We start from the raw sequence: 21846 nt of genomic DNA on the forward strand, positions 1-21846 counted from the left end.
ATTATAATTCACAGCTACTACAGATCACGCACTGCACAACACAGCAGGATCACATATACACTTAACTCCAGCAGAGGATTTATATATATATAAATATGTAAACTCTGCTTTAGCAGTGGATGTAAAATGTGCATCAGTTATTGTCGTCATTAGTACAGGCCTATACACAAAAACAACTCTGCGTCAGAAATAGATAGAAAAATAAGCACCAAAGGGTAATGATAATGTGTCGTTGGTCTTTGACGTCCTCAGAGTGAGTGAGTGAGTGAGTGTTGAACACATGCTCCAGACTACGAGTCTTTTTTTTTTTCTTTTTCTTAATTCTATGTTGTGGTCTGCAATCTATCAAGAGCATGTGCTGATGGTATCAACTCCATCAGGAGGTTACTTCCTGGGAGGATGAAGAGGCTATTCCAGACACAGCATACACATACCCTAGTCAGAAGGTCAAATGTTTGTCAAATGAATCAGTACAAATAACCATGTGAACTAATAATAATGTGAAAGATCTGTCATTTCCAAGTATTTATATGTAGTCCTGTCAAGCTATAACTGCAGCAAACGTACATGTGCTCTTGATTGGATGGACAGTTAATGGTCATGATTATGAAGTAGTCTTGGCCATTATTTGACAATAATCTTGAGCTACATGAAAGATATACATATTACTTAGGCCATGATAATGTTGTGAAAGCGTCATAGCATTGTAAGACTTCAGTCAAGAAATCTATCTATCTATCTATCTATCTATCTATCTATCTATCTATCTATCTATCTATCTATCTATCTATCTATCTATCTATCTATCTATCTATCTATCTATCTATCTATCTATCTATCTATCTATCTATCTATCTATCTATCTATCTATCTATCAGATTCAAATGTATAGTTTCAAGATAATCAGGCGGTGTGTTTTGGCTAACCATTGCATATACATGAATCAGATGCAGGTTTGAAAGAACAGTCTGGTTGACATTCATTGTCCACAGCAGAGCTTCTGAGGAGGGGACCAAGTGAAAGTTCCTTGGGGCCAAGTCAAACTAATGATGGCAGCTAAAGGTAATTGGATCGACTTAAGTCTCCTCAGGCACAGTATGAGAAAAGCCCAATCAATGTCAGAGCTAGAGAGATGGGGGTGCTGAACTTTCACATCCAATTAGATTTCGCCAGTATTAAGCACCAATCAAAATGCAAAGAAACCGTTGTTTTGATCAAATGCCCCAAATGACTTTTTTAGGCTGTTAGTAAACATGGGCAACAGCATTAGGGCACTTTTTAATATGAATGTGATCTAAAAATATTGGAAAATAGGCTATGAACATTACCTTAAGTATGGAGAAACAATGTATTGTAGATTGAGACATCGTATTTTACTGTTATAGAAATCTTTTGTTGTACTGTGAGGACACTTGTGGAAAGATAAGGCTTTTAAAACGTTCAGATGCTGCCATCTGCTGATGCTTTTCTATATGACACATTTCAAAGTTCTCAATATATGGCACCAAAACGTGTTTTACTTTTTCAGTGAAACACGTTTGTTTTGAATCACTCATCATTCATACTTATGTGGCGTGGTTGTAGTACTTTCCTAGCAGTAGCAGTAGTAGGCTAGAAGTAGGCCTATTAGTAGGGCTGTCACAAATGATCAATACCTAGACATTAATTGATAATAAAACTAGTTTAAAAACAATAGACTTTTACACTAAGTACTGATCTTGTAAAAAATAAATACAAAATAAAATAAAATAAATACATAAATTAAATGGAGTGAAGTGAAGTCTGACTCTGGATCTATATTTTTGTTGTGAAAAAAATAGTTTATCTAGTTTGATTGTAGTTTTAAAATCAGCATTGACCTGTGATATATTTTAAATTCAAACCTTACATTTCACCTCCCTATTGGATATTATTTTCTCCTCAATACTGACACAAAAAAACTTTCTGAAAGCTTCTGAAACACCATCTCAAAAGCGGTGTTGTCTAAGCATTGTCTTGTTAAAATAACCACCCTGAGAACAGACCTTTGATGTGAAACTTTTACAGCTCTAAATGAGACTATAAACTACTGAAAGACCCAACTTTATGCTATTTAAAGAAAGAGAAGCTATTTGTCATTCGTTTCCCATGTCTTAGCCCCTCCTCCACTGACTGTGCACATCCTAGTTTGTCATAGTTTGATTATTTTCCAGACTGCCACGTTTAGTCTGGTGGGAAGGCAGTGCCAAATAGATGGTTCAAAGTTTACTACAAGCAAAAGGACATAGATAACAACTTCATCTGACCCAGCACTTTCTCAGGATAACTCAAGGATGAAAGTACTCCTCTCTTCTATCAGAGCTTTTCCTAAGTGGTCAGTAATAGACTTTCTAGGCACATTCAAGCCCAAAACACCCAAAAGGGGGCTGTCCCAGGGGCGGGGAGTATGGTAATGGGCCCCTGGAGGAAGTGAGCGCAGTCTAGTGGAATGTAGTTGCCATTATAGTTAAGCTGGGACTGGCTAACAGGCTAACTTGCTATGTGGAGTTAGAGTTTGGATGTGATGAAAATATGCCTCATTTTACAGTGGTGCCAGTGAAAGACAGAGGACAGAGCAGCTATGACAGCCTGGAGGGGGTTAACTGGGTGGATTACAGAGACACTGGACAAGACTACACTGACAATCAAGACACTGTCAGCTCTGATGGTGAGTTCAAACTTTTTTCTTGTCATCCTAACTCTCTCCATCTTCTAGACACATGTTTAAGTTTGGATACTGTGACAAACAGGCCTGTGTTATGCAGTACCAATGTGAATCACTGCACTTGTCTAGATGATCACAACAACAACAACAACAACAACTTGTATAGTCTCCATGACAACTTAACAGGGATACAAACTAGTTTTCTTAATCACTTAATAAGGTCTAGTTACATTAAGATTTGTGGACGCAGAAGCTTGAAAATGTTAGTCTTCGTAAAGTGTGACAAAACACAATGGAAGGCCTGAGAATCTTGCTCAGAAAGGATCAGAAGGGGGTGGGGTTGTAGTGGGGGCAGAGTGCCACCCCTACAAGAAAAGCTGTGAGTTCATCTCTATACAAAAGATAGAAGGAAGGGGGATTTGCTTTCACACGTATTTGAGCAGAACTCTTTTTCATATGTGCCTCTGCCCAAGCATGTCTCATTCATTAGTTTTAACTGCGTTTGTATGCATTGGAAAGGGAAGAGCAGGAGGGAATGGTAAGGCAAGAAAACAGATACAAGCTCCTGATTTATGTGGGTTGAGAAGAAAGAAAAAAGTTTGAAAAGCCAGGCACATGGGTGGGGCACTGGTTTGAGGCACTGGCAGGGCCACAAATGTCGGGTAGACTCTCTAACTATATTTGCAATGAGAGAACCAAGCCTCCCAGTGTTCACAGCCATTCTAACCCGTGTTCAAGCCAATATAGGACACTCTACGCAGCTTGGGTTACAACAACAATGGTCTTACAAAGTTTGAAAAGGCTGACACTGACAGATTATTGAGAATGGTGAGATAACTTTCTACAAGAGTATTATCTTATTTTGTACTTTGCCATTTTAAAAGTTTTGGGTGAGCAGAAGAGGTAATATAGCCTGAAATAACCCTTTAGAGCATGGGAATTTACTATGTGTATTCTGCTGTCAAAGTCCATTCTAGATAAATGTAGGATGCCTGAAATACATGACAGTTTTGAGCTCAGGCCAAGTGCGTTGCAGTGAATACATGTGGTAGGCAGTAATGCTTCTTCAACACATGTTCAACATCTGCTTTTGCGATATATATTTCAGGTGCTTTCAAATGAATTTAGTACGAATAGGGAAGTTTTGACTAATCCAGTGACTTCATGATGGGAGTAGATGGCTTGTACAAGGGTGTAACGTGCTGTGTTAGAGGGGCAGTGTGACGTCAGCATGCAGCATGGAGGATATGACAGTGCACAGTCTGTTTGGGCGCAGGCTCCAGCCATGTCCAGGGTAAACAGTGGGGTCATTGTGGCTGGAGCAACTAGCCTGAACCAACTTTTGCTCTGGGACTGCTTGCGTTTAGATTTTGTTGTTGGTTGTGATCCAGCAAGTTGCAGAATACAGAGTTGCATTTACTGTTAAATAGGACAGGGTGATCTAAGAAAAGAAAATGAATCAAATATTTTCTCATACCATTTGTTTTATTTTCTTTTAGTTACAATTAAAATGCCTTTCAATAATAGTTTACTGAAGATAAAGACAGATGTTATAATAATTTGAAATAACTGTCTGAATCTCTATCTTCTTTAAAATTAGACTCAGGTTCAGGTTTCGTTTATTCTCCCTTTGCTCATGGAGAAATTTGGCTCAGAGCAGGGGTCAGTAGCATTAACATACAGACATGACATAACAAAAGACAAAAACAACTGGGCAATATTCAATCACCCAGGCTTCACACATCGGCAAAGTCAGTCCATGTTGTTAATCCGTTTCATGGACAGGGGCATGGACGAGTTTTTATACCTGCTATTTTTACATAAAGGGACCGTGTATCTCCTCCCAGACTGCAGGAGCTCATACTGTGTGTCGAGCACATAAGACGGGTCTCTGATGATCTTCAGAGCCTGTCGCACAACTGACTGTTCAAAGATGGTCTGTGGTCCAGTCAGATTAAATACACCCATGATGTTACCAGCCAGTTTTACCAGTAGATTTGTACTTTATAGGTCTCCAAACCAGCGGACTATTCTAGTTAGATTAATTGTACAACCCTACTTTTAAATAATCCCATGCAGTTGTTGATGATAAAACATAAAGTAACATAAATTCTTCAAGCATTGTTCTTGGTTTGTGAACTTGAAATACTATGAATTCCAAATGTGTTGTTGAGAGATGGCTATGGTATAAATGTGACAGTGATGATGAAGGAGCTGGAACAAATATACTGTAGCAAAAAAACATACACCAACCACTGGGAACTCGCTTGCCTGTTCTGGTCTGTATGCTCAAAAACAAGCCAGGATCTTTAATAATTCCATCTGAATGCATTAAGCTATTTTACATGGTTCTATAAATTGTACATTTGGCATTTACATGTAATCAATCACAAATATAATGGGCAATGAAATGTTCTGTTTATAATGAGAAACCAAACTTCTATTCTAAAGGTGTTTTTGTTAAGAATCACAGGCCGTACATCCAGCGTCATCCCTTAATTTACCTTACCTAACCTGACTAACCCCATTAAAATACAGTGAACTTGTAATTGCCCCTTTTCAGACTGCAGCGCCTCTGTTTTGATCATTAGCAAGAACATCAAAGCTAATATGTCTTAGCACAGCGGGATCACATTCCTAACTTCAGCTCAGCCATGGGCCAATTACTGTTGCTTGCTGAAACAGTGTAGAGGATACTTAAGGTAAAACTGTCTTATTTTTCCTGCGTGCTGCACTAACATGATTTGGACTAGACCAACACAAGCACAGAGTGTTTGTATTGTCCTGAACGTTCATACCTTGTTGACAAAAAGCCCCACACAGTTCATAAGGCCTGAACTGAGCTAAGCTGTGTACCGTGTTAAGTCTTCATTAAAGAGGAAATTTAGCAAAGAGGCTTTTAACTGCATAAGAAGCTAATGATCTGTGATATTGCTTTCTGTGATCGGCTTTCAAAAGGGCAACTTGTGGTTAGGGGTGGGCGATGTTGACAAAAAAGAATATATCTGTATATTTTGTAGTAACCTGATAACAATATTCATATGATATCATGTCAATTCTCACTTATACTCTATTTCACATTTAGCATATCTTCAAAACAACATTCACAACATTTACAATAAACCATTCATCAACCCCCCTCTACTTGTCGCTTTTTGCTTCTTATAAGTAGTGTCTATTTGTTTACCTTTGTTTAACTTTAACTATAATATGTTCAGATGGAATATGGCTATCTTTCTTCTTGTGAGATGTTATGTATTTGCTAGAAAAATCTAAATAAAATGCCTTGTTTCAAACAGAGTAGCATAAACCTTGCTGGGTCAGAGTGTGGGCTATAATCCAAACTGTTCAGGTGAGAGCTGGCATGTTGCTGCTTGTCACTTGTGCAGTGTTTGGTGCTCCCAGGGTGACTTTTGTACGCTTTCATAACTGGCCTCCTAATCTTTAATCTTCTTAATTTCACATTTATCTTGAGGTTTTTAACCATGGCCCCCGTAGTGCTTTTGACTGGAAAGATTCATTTAGCAACCAAGAATAGCCACTCACTAAAGCAACAAAAGTCTGAGTGAAAACCGCACTTGTATTTTACTGTAATGCCATATGTAATGTATGTTATATGTCCAATTTTCACAGTACTACCCAGTCTGAACACACTAGGCTTTTCAACCAAATCTTTGGACTAAATGCTCTTGCAAGAAGTCAACACTAGAGGGCAGTGGAACTCTTCAAAACATTCCAGTTAATAGTGTGAAGTCATAGAGTAAATCAAAACCATAGGCCTTACTCTTACAGTGTGCTGGTATCACAAACATATTTCAGGTTTAAAGTTACACAATTTAACTTGTAACTGCAGGTATAGTGTCAGTCACTTGCTGTTGCTGAGATGTTTCTGTTTTGCCTAGAATATTCTGGTACTACACATATCTATCTCCATGGGAACAAGCAGGTGACACCTCTAGACAAAATTACAGGTAACAGAGCTGTGCACAAGTGATTCTACTCGCAGTGAGAATATGTGTTTTCCAAGTCATTTTTGAGCAATGAAAACACTCGTAATTGAATGAACGCTAGATAGATAAGTACTATTCTTTGCAGCATACAGTGACAAGAGTTACATAGTGCACCTTTAAACAAATGACTGCAAACATCTGAATATTATCTTAATATTAACACTGAAATATACCAAAATTACAACAGTGATTTAAGAAAATACCCAAATGCATTTGCACCCAGTGTATGTGTGCCTAAATCCCCCAGAGGCACTGGCACCTGCACCACCCTCTCTGTGCACCATGTGGTCAAACGGGCCTTTGGTGTCACCCTGAGTGACCGGGCGTCCTGGATAGTCATCGACGATACCCCTCAGCCGCAGCACACTACACTGTACTCTGCACATAGACACAGCCATGCTCAGCACCAGCGGCACTACTGAGCTTTACAACGCAGGTGAGTCTGGACATGCTCTCAACTATTTTCTGTCAGGCAAGGAAGCAGTTTGATAACATGCTTGGTGAGTGGGTGGATTTTTAGTTTTTGCACAAGAACATTTATGTAAGGAGACATGCGGGACTATGATGTCTGTTTTTACACAACTAATTAACTCCAGCACAGTGGACAACTCTGCTTGAAACTTTTTATAATTGGATATTTATTATGAAACCTCCTGTAATCTGTCTGACCTTTGTGCTTGCTTTCTCTGTTCAGCAAGTTTCATATAATGTTTCAGCTGAAATACCAGTTATTCGGATCTCATTATTGTAATTTTCCAACAATAATGTATTAATTAAATCTGTATTTGTACTAATTATGCTATTTTTGTGTGTCGTTTTGCAGGACACCAAAAAGAAGACAGCCCTTTTTTCAATTATGCCGAGGCCGCGGGGAAAAAGACCGACTACTATGACAAGAACCTGGCGTTGTTTGAGGTCCCTATATTTCTTTCCATACATTTCCATATAATCAAGTCAAAACTTTGCAACTTACTTTATGTCTAAATCTGTTTTGGTGCTATAGGAAGAGCTGGACACCAGGCCCAAAGTCTCATCATTGCTCAGCCGCCTTGTCAACTACACCAACATCACCCAAGGGGCCAAGGAGCATGAAGAGGAGGAGATCTCTCAGACTTTACGCAGCCACACGCCCAAGGTCAGACGTGGTCACTCTCTGCACACTGGCTCTATTGAATCCAATGTCATCTTTCATTTCCTCCACTTTTTCTATTAAGACGTGTTGATTGATTGCCTCAGAGAACACACTGAAGCTATGGCAGTGTAAGATCTAGGTTGTATTCGCAAGCTGGCTTTACTGAATGACCTTTCAACGAACAGCGGTCGATACAAGTGATCAATGGTGAATACATGGCCCTCTAACTTTAGCTCTCCTCTCTTTCAGTCACCCAACATGGGTACTCTGATGGGGGTCTACCTGCCCTGCTTACAGAACATACTTGGGGTCATTCTGTTTCTTAGATTGACATGGATCGTCGGGATGGCCGGCATCATGCAATCTCTTCTGATCGTCCTGATGTGCTGCACTTGTGTTAGTATGCACACACTGAAACACATAACACATTAATTTACCGTGATAAAAAGGTTAGACAATAATCATTTGTTGGAAATTTTATATACCGTAATCATGATAATCAACAGCAGAGATAATTGCCAATTTGTCTCCAAAATGTGCAGAAAAAAGCTACTTATACATAATGTTTTCTTTTAAATCACTGTTGTTTTCACTTATAACAAAGTAAAATACTATAACTGTTGTTTAAATATGGAAACTGTAAAGTGAATATTAATAATTATTCATATCCATAGTATTTTTAAACTGACAGCAACTATAATAATTATCATGACATAATCATTAATCACAATTATTTTGGCCATGAAAAATTTCAAATGTCAATATCGTCTCGTGCCTGATAATGGGAACATTACATTGGCTTCATTGCATTTATTTCATGGAGACTTAGCCTAACTGTAGTCATTACTTGTCTAACTTAAATTATAGTTTATCTTTAAATCATGTTGTATACAGGTTTAAATGTCCACACTAACAAGCTTACTAAAAAATGGGATTTTCTTTTTTTTAAGTTTTAAAATACTCACCATTGTGAAAAAAGTACAAAACACTAAATTCTACGGTCATTTAATTCTGTACTTATTAATGTCATCTGAAGGTAATAATGTAGTAGTAGTAGTAATAGTACACAATTAAATTTCGTGAGTGATAAAGAATATCTTAATCAAAAGTCAAAAGTTTGGAAGCACCCCCTCATTCAGTTTTTATTTTTTAATGTTTTCTACTTTCTGCATTTCAGATACATAGAGAAGAAATCAAATATGACGTAAGATAAATGGAAATATGTAGTAAAGTTAAAATAAATATAGAAAATAGCTCTACTATCCTCAAATTAACCCTTCGCTTTGTCGAAACATATTTAGTAGTTATTTAACTTTTTTTCTTTACTACATAATTCCATATGTCTTGCTTCATATATTTGATGTCTTCTGTATGTATCTAAAATGTAGAAAGTATTAAAAAAAAAACATTGAATGAGAGCGTGTGTCCAAACTTTTGCCTGGAAGTGTGTGAATGTCTCTAAATGATCTACCTACAGTTTACTAATGTTTTCTCTCTTTTTTTTCTCTGCAGACGATGCTTACTGCCATATCTATGAGTGCCATTGCTACAAATGGAGTTGTTCCAGGTAAAATAGTGCAAATCAAATTCAAGACCAGAAAATGAAAATGTGTTTTTGTGCTTCTCCACAAGGTGGCAACATTGTGTAAGTGTTAGTTGTGGATTAGTAATATCCCTGTTTGCTGCTTTTTTAGCTGGTGGATCCTATTTCATGATCTCTCGTTCCCTTGGCCCAGAGTTTGGAGGAGCAGTCGGCCTGTGTTTCTACTTGGGCACTACATTTGCTTCAGCTATGTATATTCTTGGAGCTATTGAAATCTTTTTGGTCAGTTCACTGTATTCATGCTTTGTTCAAATGTGCCAGTTCAGTTTTATTTCATGATCCTAATATTTAGTTTGTATATTTTTTAGAAATATCTCGTCCCACAAGCGGCTATCTTCCACGCTACTGATCACCATGGTACTGACAGTGCCAGCCTAAACAACATGAGAGTGTATGGATCTATCTGCCTGAGTCTGATGGCTGTAGTGGTTTTTGTTGGAGTCAAATACGTTAACAAGTTGGCCTCCCTGTTCCTCGCCTGTGTTCTTATCTCTATTGTGTCTATCTACATCGGGGCAATCAAATCTATAAGCCACCCTCCAGAATTCCCGTAAGTCAAAGGAAGAGATTGCCAGAATCAAACTACTATTGTAAAAGTAGCTTTTCCTGTTTTGGAGGTTTGGGTGACTGCAGAATATAGGTACAGTTGAAACTAGATGTTTACGTACACTATATAAATAGACACATACACTTTTTCCTCACTGTCTGACATGAAATCAGACTAAACGTTTCCTGTTTTAGGTCAAATAGGATTGCCAAAATTATGTCTATTTGCTAAATTCCTTTGTAATGAGAGAAGGATTTTAGACACTTTTTCATTACTTTCGTCAAAGTCTACATACATTTCGTTAGTATTTGGTACCATTGCCTTTAAATGCTTTGGATATCCTCCCACAAGCCTATCACAATGGTAGGCAGGATGTTTTGGCCCATTGCTCCTGACAAAACTGGTGTAACTGAGTCATGTGTCGCCTTGCTCGCACATGCCTTTTCATGTCTGCCCATACATTTTCAATATGATTGAGCTCAGGGTAATGTGACGGCCGAAACACTGACTTTGGCTACCTCTCAGAGAGTCCTTTCAGTCCATGTTGGTACAGTACTCATTTCAATGTGGATAATGACACAGTCTTACCAGTTTCCGCCAGCATCTTCACAAGGTCTTCATCTTTTGTTCTTGGGTTGATATACACATTTCAGACCAAAGCACGTCCATCTCTGGGGCACAGAACCTGTCTTGGTACAGTGGCTGGAGATTTCCATAGTGTTTATAGTTGCGTATAATTGTTTGAACAGATGAACGTGGCTTTTGACTTTGAAGAAAATAATGAAAATTTCACTCAGACAGTGAGGAAACAAAGCGTATGTGTCTTCTATATAGTGTATGTGAACTTCTGGTTTCAACTGTATGTCTGTTAATGTTGTAATAAAAGTGACATTTCTTTCTGCTCTTCAAAAGAATATGTATGCTGGGAAATCGGACTTTGGTGAGCAGCAAATTTGACGTGTGCGCCAAGACTGTAATGCAGGGCAATATGACAGTGCCCAGTCAACTATGGGAGAATTTCTGTACTCCTGGCAACCTGAGCAACAGCCAGTGTGACGATTATTTTCTTCAAAACAATCTGACACAGATTCAGGGCATCCCAGGTCTGAGCAGTGGGATCATCAGTGGTAAGAAGTGATGTCTTTTGGTCTCTTTCTGCTTCCCATTTGTTTACCACATGCACAATGATGGACTCTTCATTTTGCCCATAACAGACAACATGTGGGGCAACTACATGTACAAAGGGCAGATTCTTGAAAAGGGAAGACTGCCATCTGAGGATGCTAATGGGGGTCTGGAGAAGGTCTCCATGTATTTGACAGCCGATATCGCCACATCCTTCACTCTACTAGTGGGAATCTTCTTCCCTTCTGCCACAGGTATGATTTACTGTTATTGTTGCCAATATGATGCATGTCCTTATTATTATAATTATTACTCATTTTTTTTCTTAATTTCTATAGGAATCATGGCAGGCTCTAACAGATCTGGTGATCTGAGAGATGCTCAGAAGTCCATCCCAGTAGGAACTATATTAGCTATTGCCACCACTACACTTATCTGTATCCTTGTATGTCCATTATACTTTTGATCTCTTTATAGACATGTTGTTTTAGTTGTCTTTTTCTTGACATCTGGTTTAAGATATAAGCTCTGTGGTTCTGTTTGGAGCCTGCATTGAAGGAGTTGTCCTTCGAGACAAGTAAGTTCTCTAGTAATATTACTAAAGGCATATTATAATTCCATACACCACATCAATGTACACACTGTTTGTCCTTTCAGATTCGGGGATGCAGTCAATAACTACTTGGTGGTGGGGACTCTGTCTTGGCCATCTCCCTGGGTGATTGTGATTGGCTCTTTCTTCTCCACAGTTGGGGCTGGTCTGCAGTGTCTCACTGGAGCTCCTCGGCTCCTGCAGGCCATTGCCAAAGACAACATCATCCCTTTCCTCAGGGTGGGACAGACTTGTGTTGTATAACAAATATAATTGCGTATTCCAGAAAACGTAAAACATAAGATTGCCTAATAGAGGATTAATTAACAGAATGTTCAGGTTAGGAGCTTTGCTGTTTTGAATCCATAAACCTCTGACAGATGTGTATTTGAGTGCTTCCATGCCACAATTACAACATTTGGACCAGATCTGATAAGAACACAGTCCAGACTAATTGCACTGTAAATGTGATTGTGATTTGTCATGTGTTAGGTATTTGGCCATGGAAAAACAAATGGTGAACCCACATGGGCTCTGCTGCTAACAGGGCTCATAGCTGAGCTGGGGATACTGATCGCCTCGCTGGATATGGTAGCTCCTATCCTTTCAATGTGAGTAAACATGCACATGCAAATGAAACACTGTTCATGCAAAACTGGTTCTAGGTCAGTGTTTTTGTGAATATGTTAAAAGTTATCTATCTTTGCAGGTTCTTTTTGATGTGCTATCTGTTTGTAAACCTGGCCTGTGCAGTACAGACTTTGCTGCGTACACCAAACTGGAGGCCAAGATTCAAATACTATCACTGGTGAGAGGTGCTTTTGTAATACGTGCAATAACAAACAAATGCAAATCTTTTGTATATCCACATATAGGACGTTATCATTCCTTGGAATGAGCATGTGCCTGGCCCTGATGTTCATTTCATCTTGGTACTATGCAATTGTGGCCATGGGTATTGCTGGGATGATCTACAAGTACATTGAATACCAAGGGTATGTTTTATTTGCCTTACATTTGAACTTCAACTAAAATGTTAAGTACATGTATCACAACAGCTTCTCTATAGACATGTTTTTATGTTTATGTTTTTATTTCTTTAAATCAGGGCTGAAAAGGAGTGGGGTGATGGCATAAGAGGACTTTCTCTAAGTGCTGCACGTTATGCCTTGTTAAGATTGGAGGTTGGACCCCCACATACCAAAAACTGGAGGTACTCCTGTTTGTAACAAAGTAAAACAAATCTCGTTTCATTTTGAAAATAACTGTTTTGTAACAACACATTTTTCCAGTAATAGTTATAGTTATTTCATGGTTATTTCACCAGATCACATTAAATACATCACATTTTTGCACTGGGTAGTTATAGTATTTTAAACCTCACTGGAATGATTGTCCTGAGTTTCTTATGATCCATCTGAAACTGATTAAAGGGATTGAACATGGTTATTTTGACCTACAGACCTCAGCTGCTGGTTTTGTTGAAGTTGGATGAGGACTTGCACGTGAAATATCCCAGAATGCTCACCTTTGCCTCCCAGCTGAAAGCAGGAAAGGGCCTCACTATTGTGGGAACAGTCATTCAAGGAAACTTCCTGGAAAGCTTTGGTGAACTGCAGGCTGCTGAACAGGTCCCTGAACAAACATGCCATCCAAATTTGAATTAACTTACATTACTGTACTAAAATTTGTTTACCATGTGTTCCTACTAGGCTGTGAAAAACATGATGGAGATAGAACGGGTCAAAGGTTTCTGTCAGGTTGTGGTGGCAAATAAGGTGCGAGAGGGTATCGTCCACCTCATTCAGTCCTGTGGTCTCGGGGGCATGAAGCACAACACTGTGGTCATGGGCTGGCCGTATGGTTGGAGACAGAGTGAAGACCCACGCGCTTGGAAGACCTTCATCAGTAAGCTGCTTTTCCTCATAGCACTGCTCTCTGCCTGTTTATCTGTAATAAGATATGTACACTTATATTTACACATTTACTCAATTTGTCCTTCTCAGACACTGTTCGCTGTGTAACTGCTGCTCATCTGGCTCTTATGGTGCCCAAAAATGTGTCGTTCTACCCAAGCAACCACGAGCGCTTCATCGACGGCAACATTGACGTGTGGTGGATTGTCCATGACGGAGGGATGCTGATGCTGCTACCGTTCTTACTGAAACAACATAAAGTAATAAAGATCTCCCATATGTTTTCATTATGTCAAAAACATGATAACAAATCTTTTTTTTTTTTTTTTTTTCAATGGTTAGGTTTGGAGAAAGTGCAAAATGCGCATTTTCACAGTAGCTCAAATGGATGACAATAGCATCCAGATGAAAAAGGATCTGGCCACTTTTCTTTACCAGTTAAGAATAGAAGCTGAGGTGGAAGTAGTGGAAATGGTAAGGATTTGTAACGAAAACTGAACCGCAAACATTGACTTTTGAAATGATAAACTCTCAAATTTTACAGCATGACAGTGACATCTCGGCTTACACATATGAGCGCACATTGATGATGGAGCAGAGATCACAGATGCTGAGGCAAATGAGGCTCTCCACAGCAGAACGACAGAGAGAAGTATGTGCTATTTTTCCTGCGACTTTACTTCATTAATTTAGATGATATTCACTCACTATGACTTTTCTGCCAGGCCCAGCTGGTAAAGGACAGGCACTCTTTGGTTCGCATGGGTAGCCTGTACTCAGACGAGGAAGAGGAAGTGTTCGAGTCCCCACCAGAGAAGGTCCACATGACATGGACAAAAGAGAAGGTGGAGGCAGAGAGAAGAAACAAGAGCAACGCACCTGAGAACTTTAGGGAGCTCATCAGCCTTAAACCGTAAGTTACACATGTTTATTCATCACTTTATCACTCCATTTCATATTATTTGCGTGCGATTTGAATATTTTTTTCTCATCTTGCAGAGATCAGTCCAATGTCCGACGAATGCACACAGCTGTGAAGTTGAATGAGGTCATAGTGAACAGGTCACACGATGCTCGATTAGTTCTTCTCAACATGCCAGGGCCTCCCAGGAACAGTGATGGGGATGAGAATTGTATCCTTTGGCTAGTTTTCAGTGGCTTGTTTTATATTTATTCGGTATCGTGTGTATAGAAACCTGACTGCTTGGTTGCGTGTGTTTCTTAACCTTCTCCTCAGATATGGAGTTTTTGGAAGTGTTGACCGAGGGGCTGGAGCGAGTATTATTGGTCAGAGGTGGAGGTCGCGAGGTTATCACCATCTACTCATGACCGGCCCACTTCCTTTTAGAACGGACTGCACTCTGCCTGAACTGCCAAGGACATTAAACTGTTGGAGGAGGAAAAAATATGAACGTTGGGAAATGTATTTTATTTTTGTAGAATTTAAAACAGCAGTATTCATATTCTTCACAGTTCTGACGTTTATAGCAAATCAAAGCTGTCCGTGTGTTTCAGAAATGAACATTTTGATCATGGAGGTAACTATTTGACTTTGACAGTATTATAAATTTCACTATGAAAGGATCAGCATTTCACCATTTTGCAGTGATCATCTGTCACTTGTGTCACAGATAAACTAATTTGATTTTGAATGCACAGTTTATTTATTTATTTATTTTTCTATAAACTATTCCCGGGACATTTTCTATAAATGTTTATTGTAAATATTAAAAGAATAACTCACAGGTTTACTGTTAATCTTGACATGGCTGCCATAGTTGGATGCTACAAAACAGAATCTAACAAAGATATGTTTTATTAACCATGTTTGTTTCTATGTCACGAATATAAATGTCTTTTGCCTTCTTGAATGACTTGTTTTGATCATAAAATACATAAGAACTGCTGTCCGACTACAGACTATGGCTATTTAACAGCAACTGTAATTTTATCAATTTATTGCTGCATGCAAGTAATTTACATATGAATCTCTAATCGCATACAGATCATTACAGTAAAGAGAGAGTAGAAAGAAGCAGGACTGCAGTTAAAAGAATGTGCAGCGCTGATGGTCCATGTTGGTCAGAGGCGGAGGGTGAGTCTGGGTGCCTCAACACCAGCCTGCAGGGGTTGTGCACTTCCTCCAGACTGATCTGCACCTCACTGGGCGGCTCCATGACCATTTTGTCACGCATCTGTAGATGATTTGAGTAGTTTAGTTTGACAAGTTTTTAAATGCTTGGTAAAGTTTTTTTTTTTTTTTCTTTTGACCTTTTCCACTTCATCAAAAACTCTCACGAAGTTTCGTCGAAGAATATCCGCCAATTCTTGCTCAGTCCAGTTCCTCTGCAGTAATTCCTTGATCAAGGCGGGATACTTTGATACATCATCTAACCCCTTGGGAAAGCTAAAAAAAATAAGACTAACTTACACGCCCAGCCATTTACAGCACATCTGTCCAAATCCATCAATGTTACAAACAGCCTGTTGAAATACACGTTTTTTTCTCCAAGTTCATACCTTATAGCACCCTCAAAGTCACTTCCAATTCCTATTGAATCTACACCAATTATATTCTTAATATGATCGAAATGATCTGCAAGAAATTGTAAAAACACAAATGAATTCAGCATTGAAATATTTCAAATTATGAATAAACAAAGCTACCTCACCAGCCACAAGAGATATGTTTGCCTCCCTTTTACAGGAAATGAAATTAGAATGAAAATTAACCATGATCAGACCCCGGTTCTTTTTCTGAAATACAATATCATTATAGTACAACATTAGAAGAGAAGAAGTATTTATTATTAAACTGAAATTGCAAACCCTCAGTAGGTAAACACATTCATACAGCTTCAGTCGTACCCCTTAGAGATATATTTTATTTGTTGCTGTGTATGGGCAAGAGTATTTTTACTATCCCACTACTACCACTGATATTGAACCCATCAGTACAATATAAAATAAAGCTTCTTGGATTGCTAGCTAGATTTTCTTACCAGTTCTTTCAACATCCAATCGGGTACATTGCGGTCACTGTTACATAAACTATATGAAGACGAATGGCTGAAAATCACAGGGGCTTTTGAAAGTTTTAGCACTGCTTGAGCTGTTCCCCATGAAGTGTGGGAGAGGTCTATGATCATGCCCAGCCGGTTCATCTCCTCTACCACAGCCTAATGACATAAACACATATTTCTTGTATCACAGATAAGAAAAAAATTACTAAACTGGTATTGATCTGACACATCCTCACTTACTCTTCCAAAAGTTGTCAAGCTGTTGTTTTGTCTTTGATAAAAACTGTATCGTTTGGAAGATGATTCAGCCCTGTGTGAAATAAAAACAACTGTTTTCAGAAATGTGCTTCTTGTGCAGACACAATCCTCAAGCAGTATGATGTACAGTAGAGTTTAATTTAGTCAATGGGGAGTAAACATGATGACAATGATTAATCTATGCCTCTAGCAGTTCTGACTAAGTAACATAATGATATGTGAAAACCTTTTTTTTTTTTTTCAGTTCCATTCAGTCAACTTGCATCCATAGATCTTTATGGAACATATAAAGGAAATTTGGATTTTTGACACCAATTTTCAGTAAGTACATATTTTCTTTTTTCCTTTTTTGTATGATATAGCAACAAAATGAAGTAAGAAATGTATACCTGGCTCTACATTTTTCCTATTCCCCTTCTGTGTGTTGCCTTAATATGAACTGTGTTTTCATCATAGGCTTCTTCATATACTGTGCATATTTTTCTTTTTAATCAGATTTGTCTCATAAAAGAATAATGCAGATAAATACATTACCATGGTGTGTTGCATGTGTGTGTGAGAGCCATGGACCGAACCCCGAGTTGGTAAAACATCCGCAGAACTGGCAGGCTGCTGTCAATGGAGTGTCCTCCCTCGACACTCAGCATACACGCTATCTTATGCTTCAGGTGAGAGTCTCTCAGTTCTACAGTAACACAAGATGGATAAGCCATAATGCGTGACAAACGTAATGTACAAATGTTTACCCTGTGTGGATGTGACCAGCTCAAAGTCTTTATTCTGTGTGCACATTCGTTTCAGCACATCTATTTGTTCCAGTGTGAGCCTCACAGCATCTTTCTCCTGAGCTCCACACAGCACATACACTGAAAACATCTAGAAATACATTTACAACATGTGTAACTTTTAAGTACACTGACTTTATACAACATTTGGAAAAAAAAAAAAAAAAAAAAAATGTGATTGTTACCTGTCCCTGGACATGACCAGCCTGGAGACGGCTGATGTCAGTGGCAATTTCTTTAATGTCATAGAAGTTAATATGGTTCAACTGGTTATTATAGTGTTTTCTCAGCTGAAGAGCAAGATCATTGTGACTGAGAGAAAGTTAGATTTGTATTAGATTTGCGTGTGTAACTTAAGAGATAGAAATGTTTATAGACAAAGCTCTTACCCATCAATAAGAGGATATCTAGACATTAGATCACGCACTCTGTCTTCTTCTGAATAGCCAGAGATCAAGGCGCACAGGGAGAAAAGGGTGATGCACTGCGACTGGAACATGGCTCTACAGCTGCACCCTTATAAAGTTATAAAGTTTAATCTTACAGAGAAGGAAAAAAAAGATCACCATGTTTCCACTGTGGTTCAATCTCCAACACTGACCACATTCTTGCAGAGATAAACACGAATTTAATGACTTTCTAATAATACATAAATAAATGAATAAAACAAACAAATAAAATAAATAAAACTAAATCAATAAATACAATAAAATAAATAAAATAAAATACATACATACACATATATACATACACACATACATCATAAAAAAAACAAAAAAAAAAAAACAAACATACCCTACCATCCTTTGTAGTGAATCACTTTCAGTTCCACATTAAGCCCCCAAACCAATGACTTTGCCGTTCACTTACCCGCTGGCTCGCTGAAAAGTGTTGCTGAGTGTCTGCTTCACTGAACAACTGTCCGCACAGTGCGAACTTTCCAGCGCACTGACCCTCACATGGACCGCGCACAGTGGACCTTTAGAAAGGGACACACCGGCAGCGCGCGGGACTGTTCCGGACCAATAACAAGTACATCTGTCCTAATTAATAATGGCCTAAAGATAATATGTAGCTTACAGCCACAAGATATTTTATCCGTGTTTAGTAAAAGAAAAGTGAAGGCTCAAATGTTTAACAGCTCACTGACGCCATCTGCTGGTCAAAGTGTATTCACAGCATGCCTTCTCTGTTAGGCAAATTAGGGTAATAAAAAAAAAAGTAACTAGTTTCATATTATATCATTTTTATTTTTCAATCATTCTTTTCTCACAGATGAATTAATAAATATATTGTTTATTAATGTGGACATGGCCTTGGCCTACAATCAGAAACCACATCCTGGTCTGACTCCCTCACACAAAACACAACACAATTTTACTAGGCCTATGTATATTTGTATTCATGATTTTGCCAAATTGACATGTAGCCTGATGTAACCTCTAACAGTAAGGCAATTAAATTAAATTCAGGTACAAGATATATATGCTTGATTCGCTGTCATGAGAAACGTGGCTCCTGTGTGATTAAAGCATCCTGCTGTTTGGCCAAGGTAATCACAACTGTGTGGATATTACTCTACCAGATTCTCACTGCGCACAGTGGACCCTCAACTCGCTATGTTTCAGTTCAGACTAGCTGAATAAATAGGCTAAAAAAGTAACTTAACAATAGGCAGAAATAATGAAGTCTAGAGGAAGATTTAAGCTGTTGGATTTCCTGATTTATTTTACTCTAGAACATCACTGCAGAAAAGAGTTATTCAATCCAGGAGTTCCAAAAGGACAATATAGAGGAATGAATGAACTTCTTGTGTAGGCTATGGAAGGTGCCATGGCAGTGGAGGTAGTAGAGTCACATTAGTGAAATGCAGCTGTGAGCACATTGGTTTTTATGATAACAGCCAATCCCTCCCTCATACACGACTTTCACATGGTGTCTTGTCCAAGGACACATTGAAAGTAAACAAAAGTAAACTGATCAAAATCAAATGACCACTATCACCTCATCCCAGGTATTTGTTTATTTATGTTTGTATGTATAGCACTGAAACTGATAAAAATCAACAATGAAGTAGCCTATAACAAGCTAGAATATTTGAGTTTAGGCTATATTAGAAGAAACAATGTGCTTAATACTTTGTTTCTGCAAGCCAATAGCAAGAATGACTTTGCTAAAAATATAATATTATTCATGAGCTATAGAAACTGCCCTAATAATTAAACAATTCAAATAAATAAAAAAAAAAAGAAGAAATCTCATGAATGGAGAATAGTCCCCATAAAAAACAACAAACAAATAAACAAAATAAACGTAACAAAACAGCAACTTTCAGACCAGGACGGGATCATTTGCCTGAAATGCATGAATAGTGATCCTGGATACTGCTGCTGTGCTGCAGTCCTTTAAACAAAATACACTTCTTCTTTTCCCCACCAGAGGGCAGCAGCATTCTGGACAAGTTATTTTTGTATGTGTGATTTGGAAAAATAATAAATCCATGCAAAATAATACATACAGGCCTATTTATAAAAACTAGAAGTGCCTCAATTCATAACTCAAATTAATTGTCACATTTATTTATTTTTACTTTGTGCGTACTACTTTACCGTAAATTATGTTTGCCCAAATGCTAGCATTTGCAAATTCAATGGGATAATCTGCAATGTCTTCCTCGAGGCAGCTGGGGACATTTTGTTTCGCTGAACTTTCTCATTTCTTGTGCCCTGGATGCTGGCAGCCCTGTAGTCAGTATTCATTATCGCCACTTACAGCTTTGACTTAAGCACGGCAATTACATCCTCAACTGCTCTGATTAATCCAACATGGAGGCATTTTACAAAAAGACATTTTCAAGACACTTACCAGGGAGTAGCTGGGGCACGGCTTGTTTATGCTGATAGACCAGCCAGTCATATTGGAAATAATATGTTTTCACTGGCTGCTTAAGTGTTCTCCTAACCTCTTGTGTACACTGCAGAGAAAACAATGGACCATTGAGTGAAGTGATTAATTTAGCCTTTTTCTTTAGACATAAGATGGAAGTGTGTCTTGTGTCATGGTTATTATTGCAGTTTTCTATAGTTGCAACAGCCATTTGCCAACATCTTCACTGCTCCCCACTTAACTGCTTAACCTTTTCTATTCTCTCGCAGCAATCACATGATCAATCACTGTCCCATTACTTGACAGAGGCAGACAAAGTGTATTGAGAGTGAGAAAAAGCAAGAGAAATGCTGACTTGAGAGCAGCTAACACAGGCAAAAAACATAGCCCCAGTAAATATTCAATTTAAAGGATTCCTAGATAAGGCGGGTTGAAAAATTGAGGCAGCACGCATTCTTCTAGATAAGAGAAGACGGAGCCATCTGGAGGCTGGGAGATAGCAAACTCCCACGCCATCCCCAAGACCTCACTCTCATCTGCAGCAGCGGCAGAGAGGGGGAAAGTGAGTGCCAACACTTTCATTATGTTAACTTCAAAATGAATTCATTCACATTCACGGCATGCACTTATTGGCTTTGGTAAACAGGAGGTTACTCTTTTGTCCGCCACAATAGACAGCGATAATTTGTCAGGCTGAGCAGAATTTTGCCACAGTTGGTTAAGAATTTGTAAATGGTTATTAGAACATTAAAAAAGTGTACCAGAACATGCAAATAATAAATATTTTTTTGGCGTTTTTTTTTTAAGTAAATGCAATTTCATGGTGATTCTAAATGAAAAAAAAAGTCTGATAAAAAATATAACATAAAAAAAACACATTAGATACAGGCCTAAAGCTGGTCTGTTATAGTCATGCTTATTTGGGGGATTTTTTTTTTTCCTCTTGTATTTGAATATTTCACTGTGTGCTGAATGTTTTTGCCTTAGCTTAGTAACATGCATGAACGTGTAGAGAAAAACTTGCCTGTATTTTAGATATAGATCGCCTTTTTAACAACTAAATAATGTATCAGCTTTTGTGGTTCTGTTTGCATTAAAATACAATTACATTTTATGACTAACAACCACCCAAACAAACAAAAAAACAAACACACACTTGGCATTTCATATTCTGAGCTTTGCAGAGGACAGATAAGTTTTCTCTCATTGGATTAAATGAAGCAGAAAAGTCATTGTGCAGCTGGTTAAAGATGCACACGCAGTCACAGTCTGGCCTGGATCCCCTC

The 21846-nt window shown here is 38.3% G+C and overlaps 2 protein-coding genes across 2 annotated transcripts; one reads left to right on the top strand and one right to left on the bottom strand.

Annotated features, from left to right (window-relative positions):
- Positions 1-2346: 2346 nt before the first annotated feature.
- Positions 2347-14982, top strand: slc12a4 (solute carrier family 12 member 4). Its single transcript, XM_033984665.2, has 24 exons — positions 2347-2686; positions 7517-7608; positions 7697-7828; positions 8075-8221; positions 9338-9392; positions 9520-9650; positions 9737-9978; positions 10888-11102; positions 11190-11354; positions 11439-11537; positions 11620-11677; positions 11758-11932; positions 12185-12303; positions 12402-12500; positions 12568-12687; positions 12801-12905; positions 13155-13323; positions 13405-13600; positions 13699-13868; positions 13951-14082; positions 14153-14260; positions 14334-14521; positions 14608-14741; positions 14846-14982. Exons 1-24 carry the CDS (start codon positions 2551-2553, stop codon positions 14935-14937), a joined length of 3279 nt encoding a protein of 1092 aa, XP_033840556.1. The 5' UTR covers positions 2347-2550; the 3' UTR covers positions 14938-14982.
- A 546-nt stretch (positions 14983-15528) lies between these two features.
- dpep2 (dipeptidase 2) lies at positions 15529-18691 on the bottom strand. The gene is made up of 11 exons (XM_033987356.2): positions 18545-18691; positions 18064-18183; positions 17860-17986; positions 17636-17765; positions 17424-17574; positions 16872-16941; positions 16611-16787; positions 16281-16365; positions 16129-16204; positions 15880-16015; positions 15529-15803 (listed from the first exon to the last, which is right to left on the bottom strand). Exons 2-11 carry the CDS (start codon positions 18171-18173, stop codon positions 15618-15620), a joined length of 1248 nt encoding a protein of 415 aa, XP_033843247.1. The 5' UTR covers positions 18174-18183; positions 18545-18691; the 3' UTR covers positions 15529-15617.
- Between the last annotated feature and the right edge of the window lie 3155 nt (positions 18692-21846).

This window comes from Periophthalmus magnuspinnatus, chromosome 3 (assembly GCF_009829125.3).
Source record: "Periophthalmus magnuspinnatus isolate fPerMag1 chromosome 3, fPerMag1.2.pri, whole genome shotgun sequence".
NCBI lineage: Eukaryota > Metazoa > Chordata > Actinopteri > Gobiiformes > Gobiidae > Periophthalmus > Periophthalmus magnuspinnatus.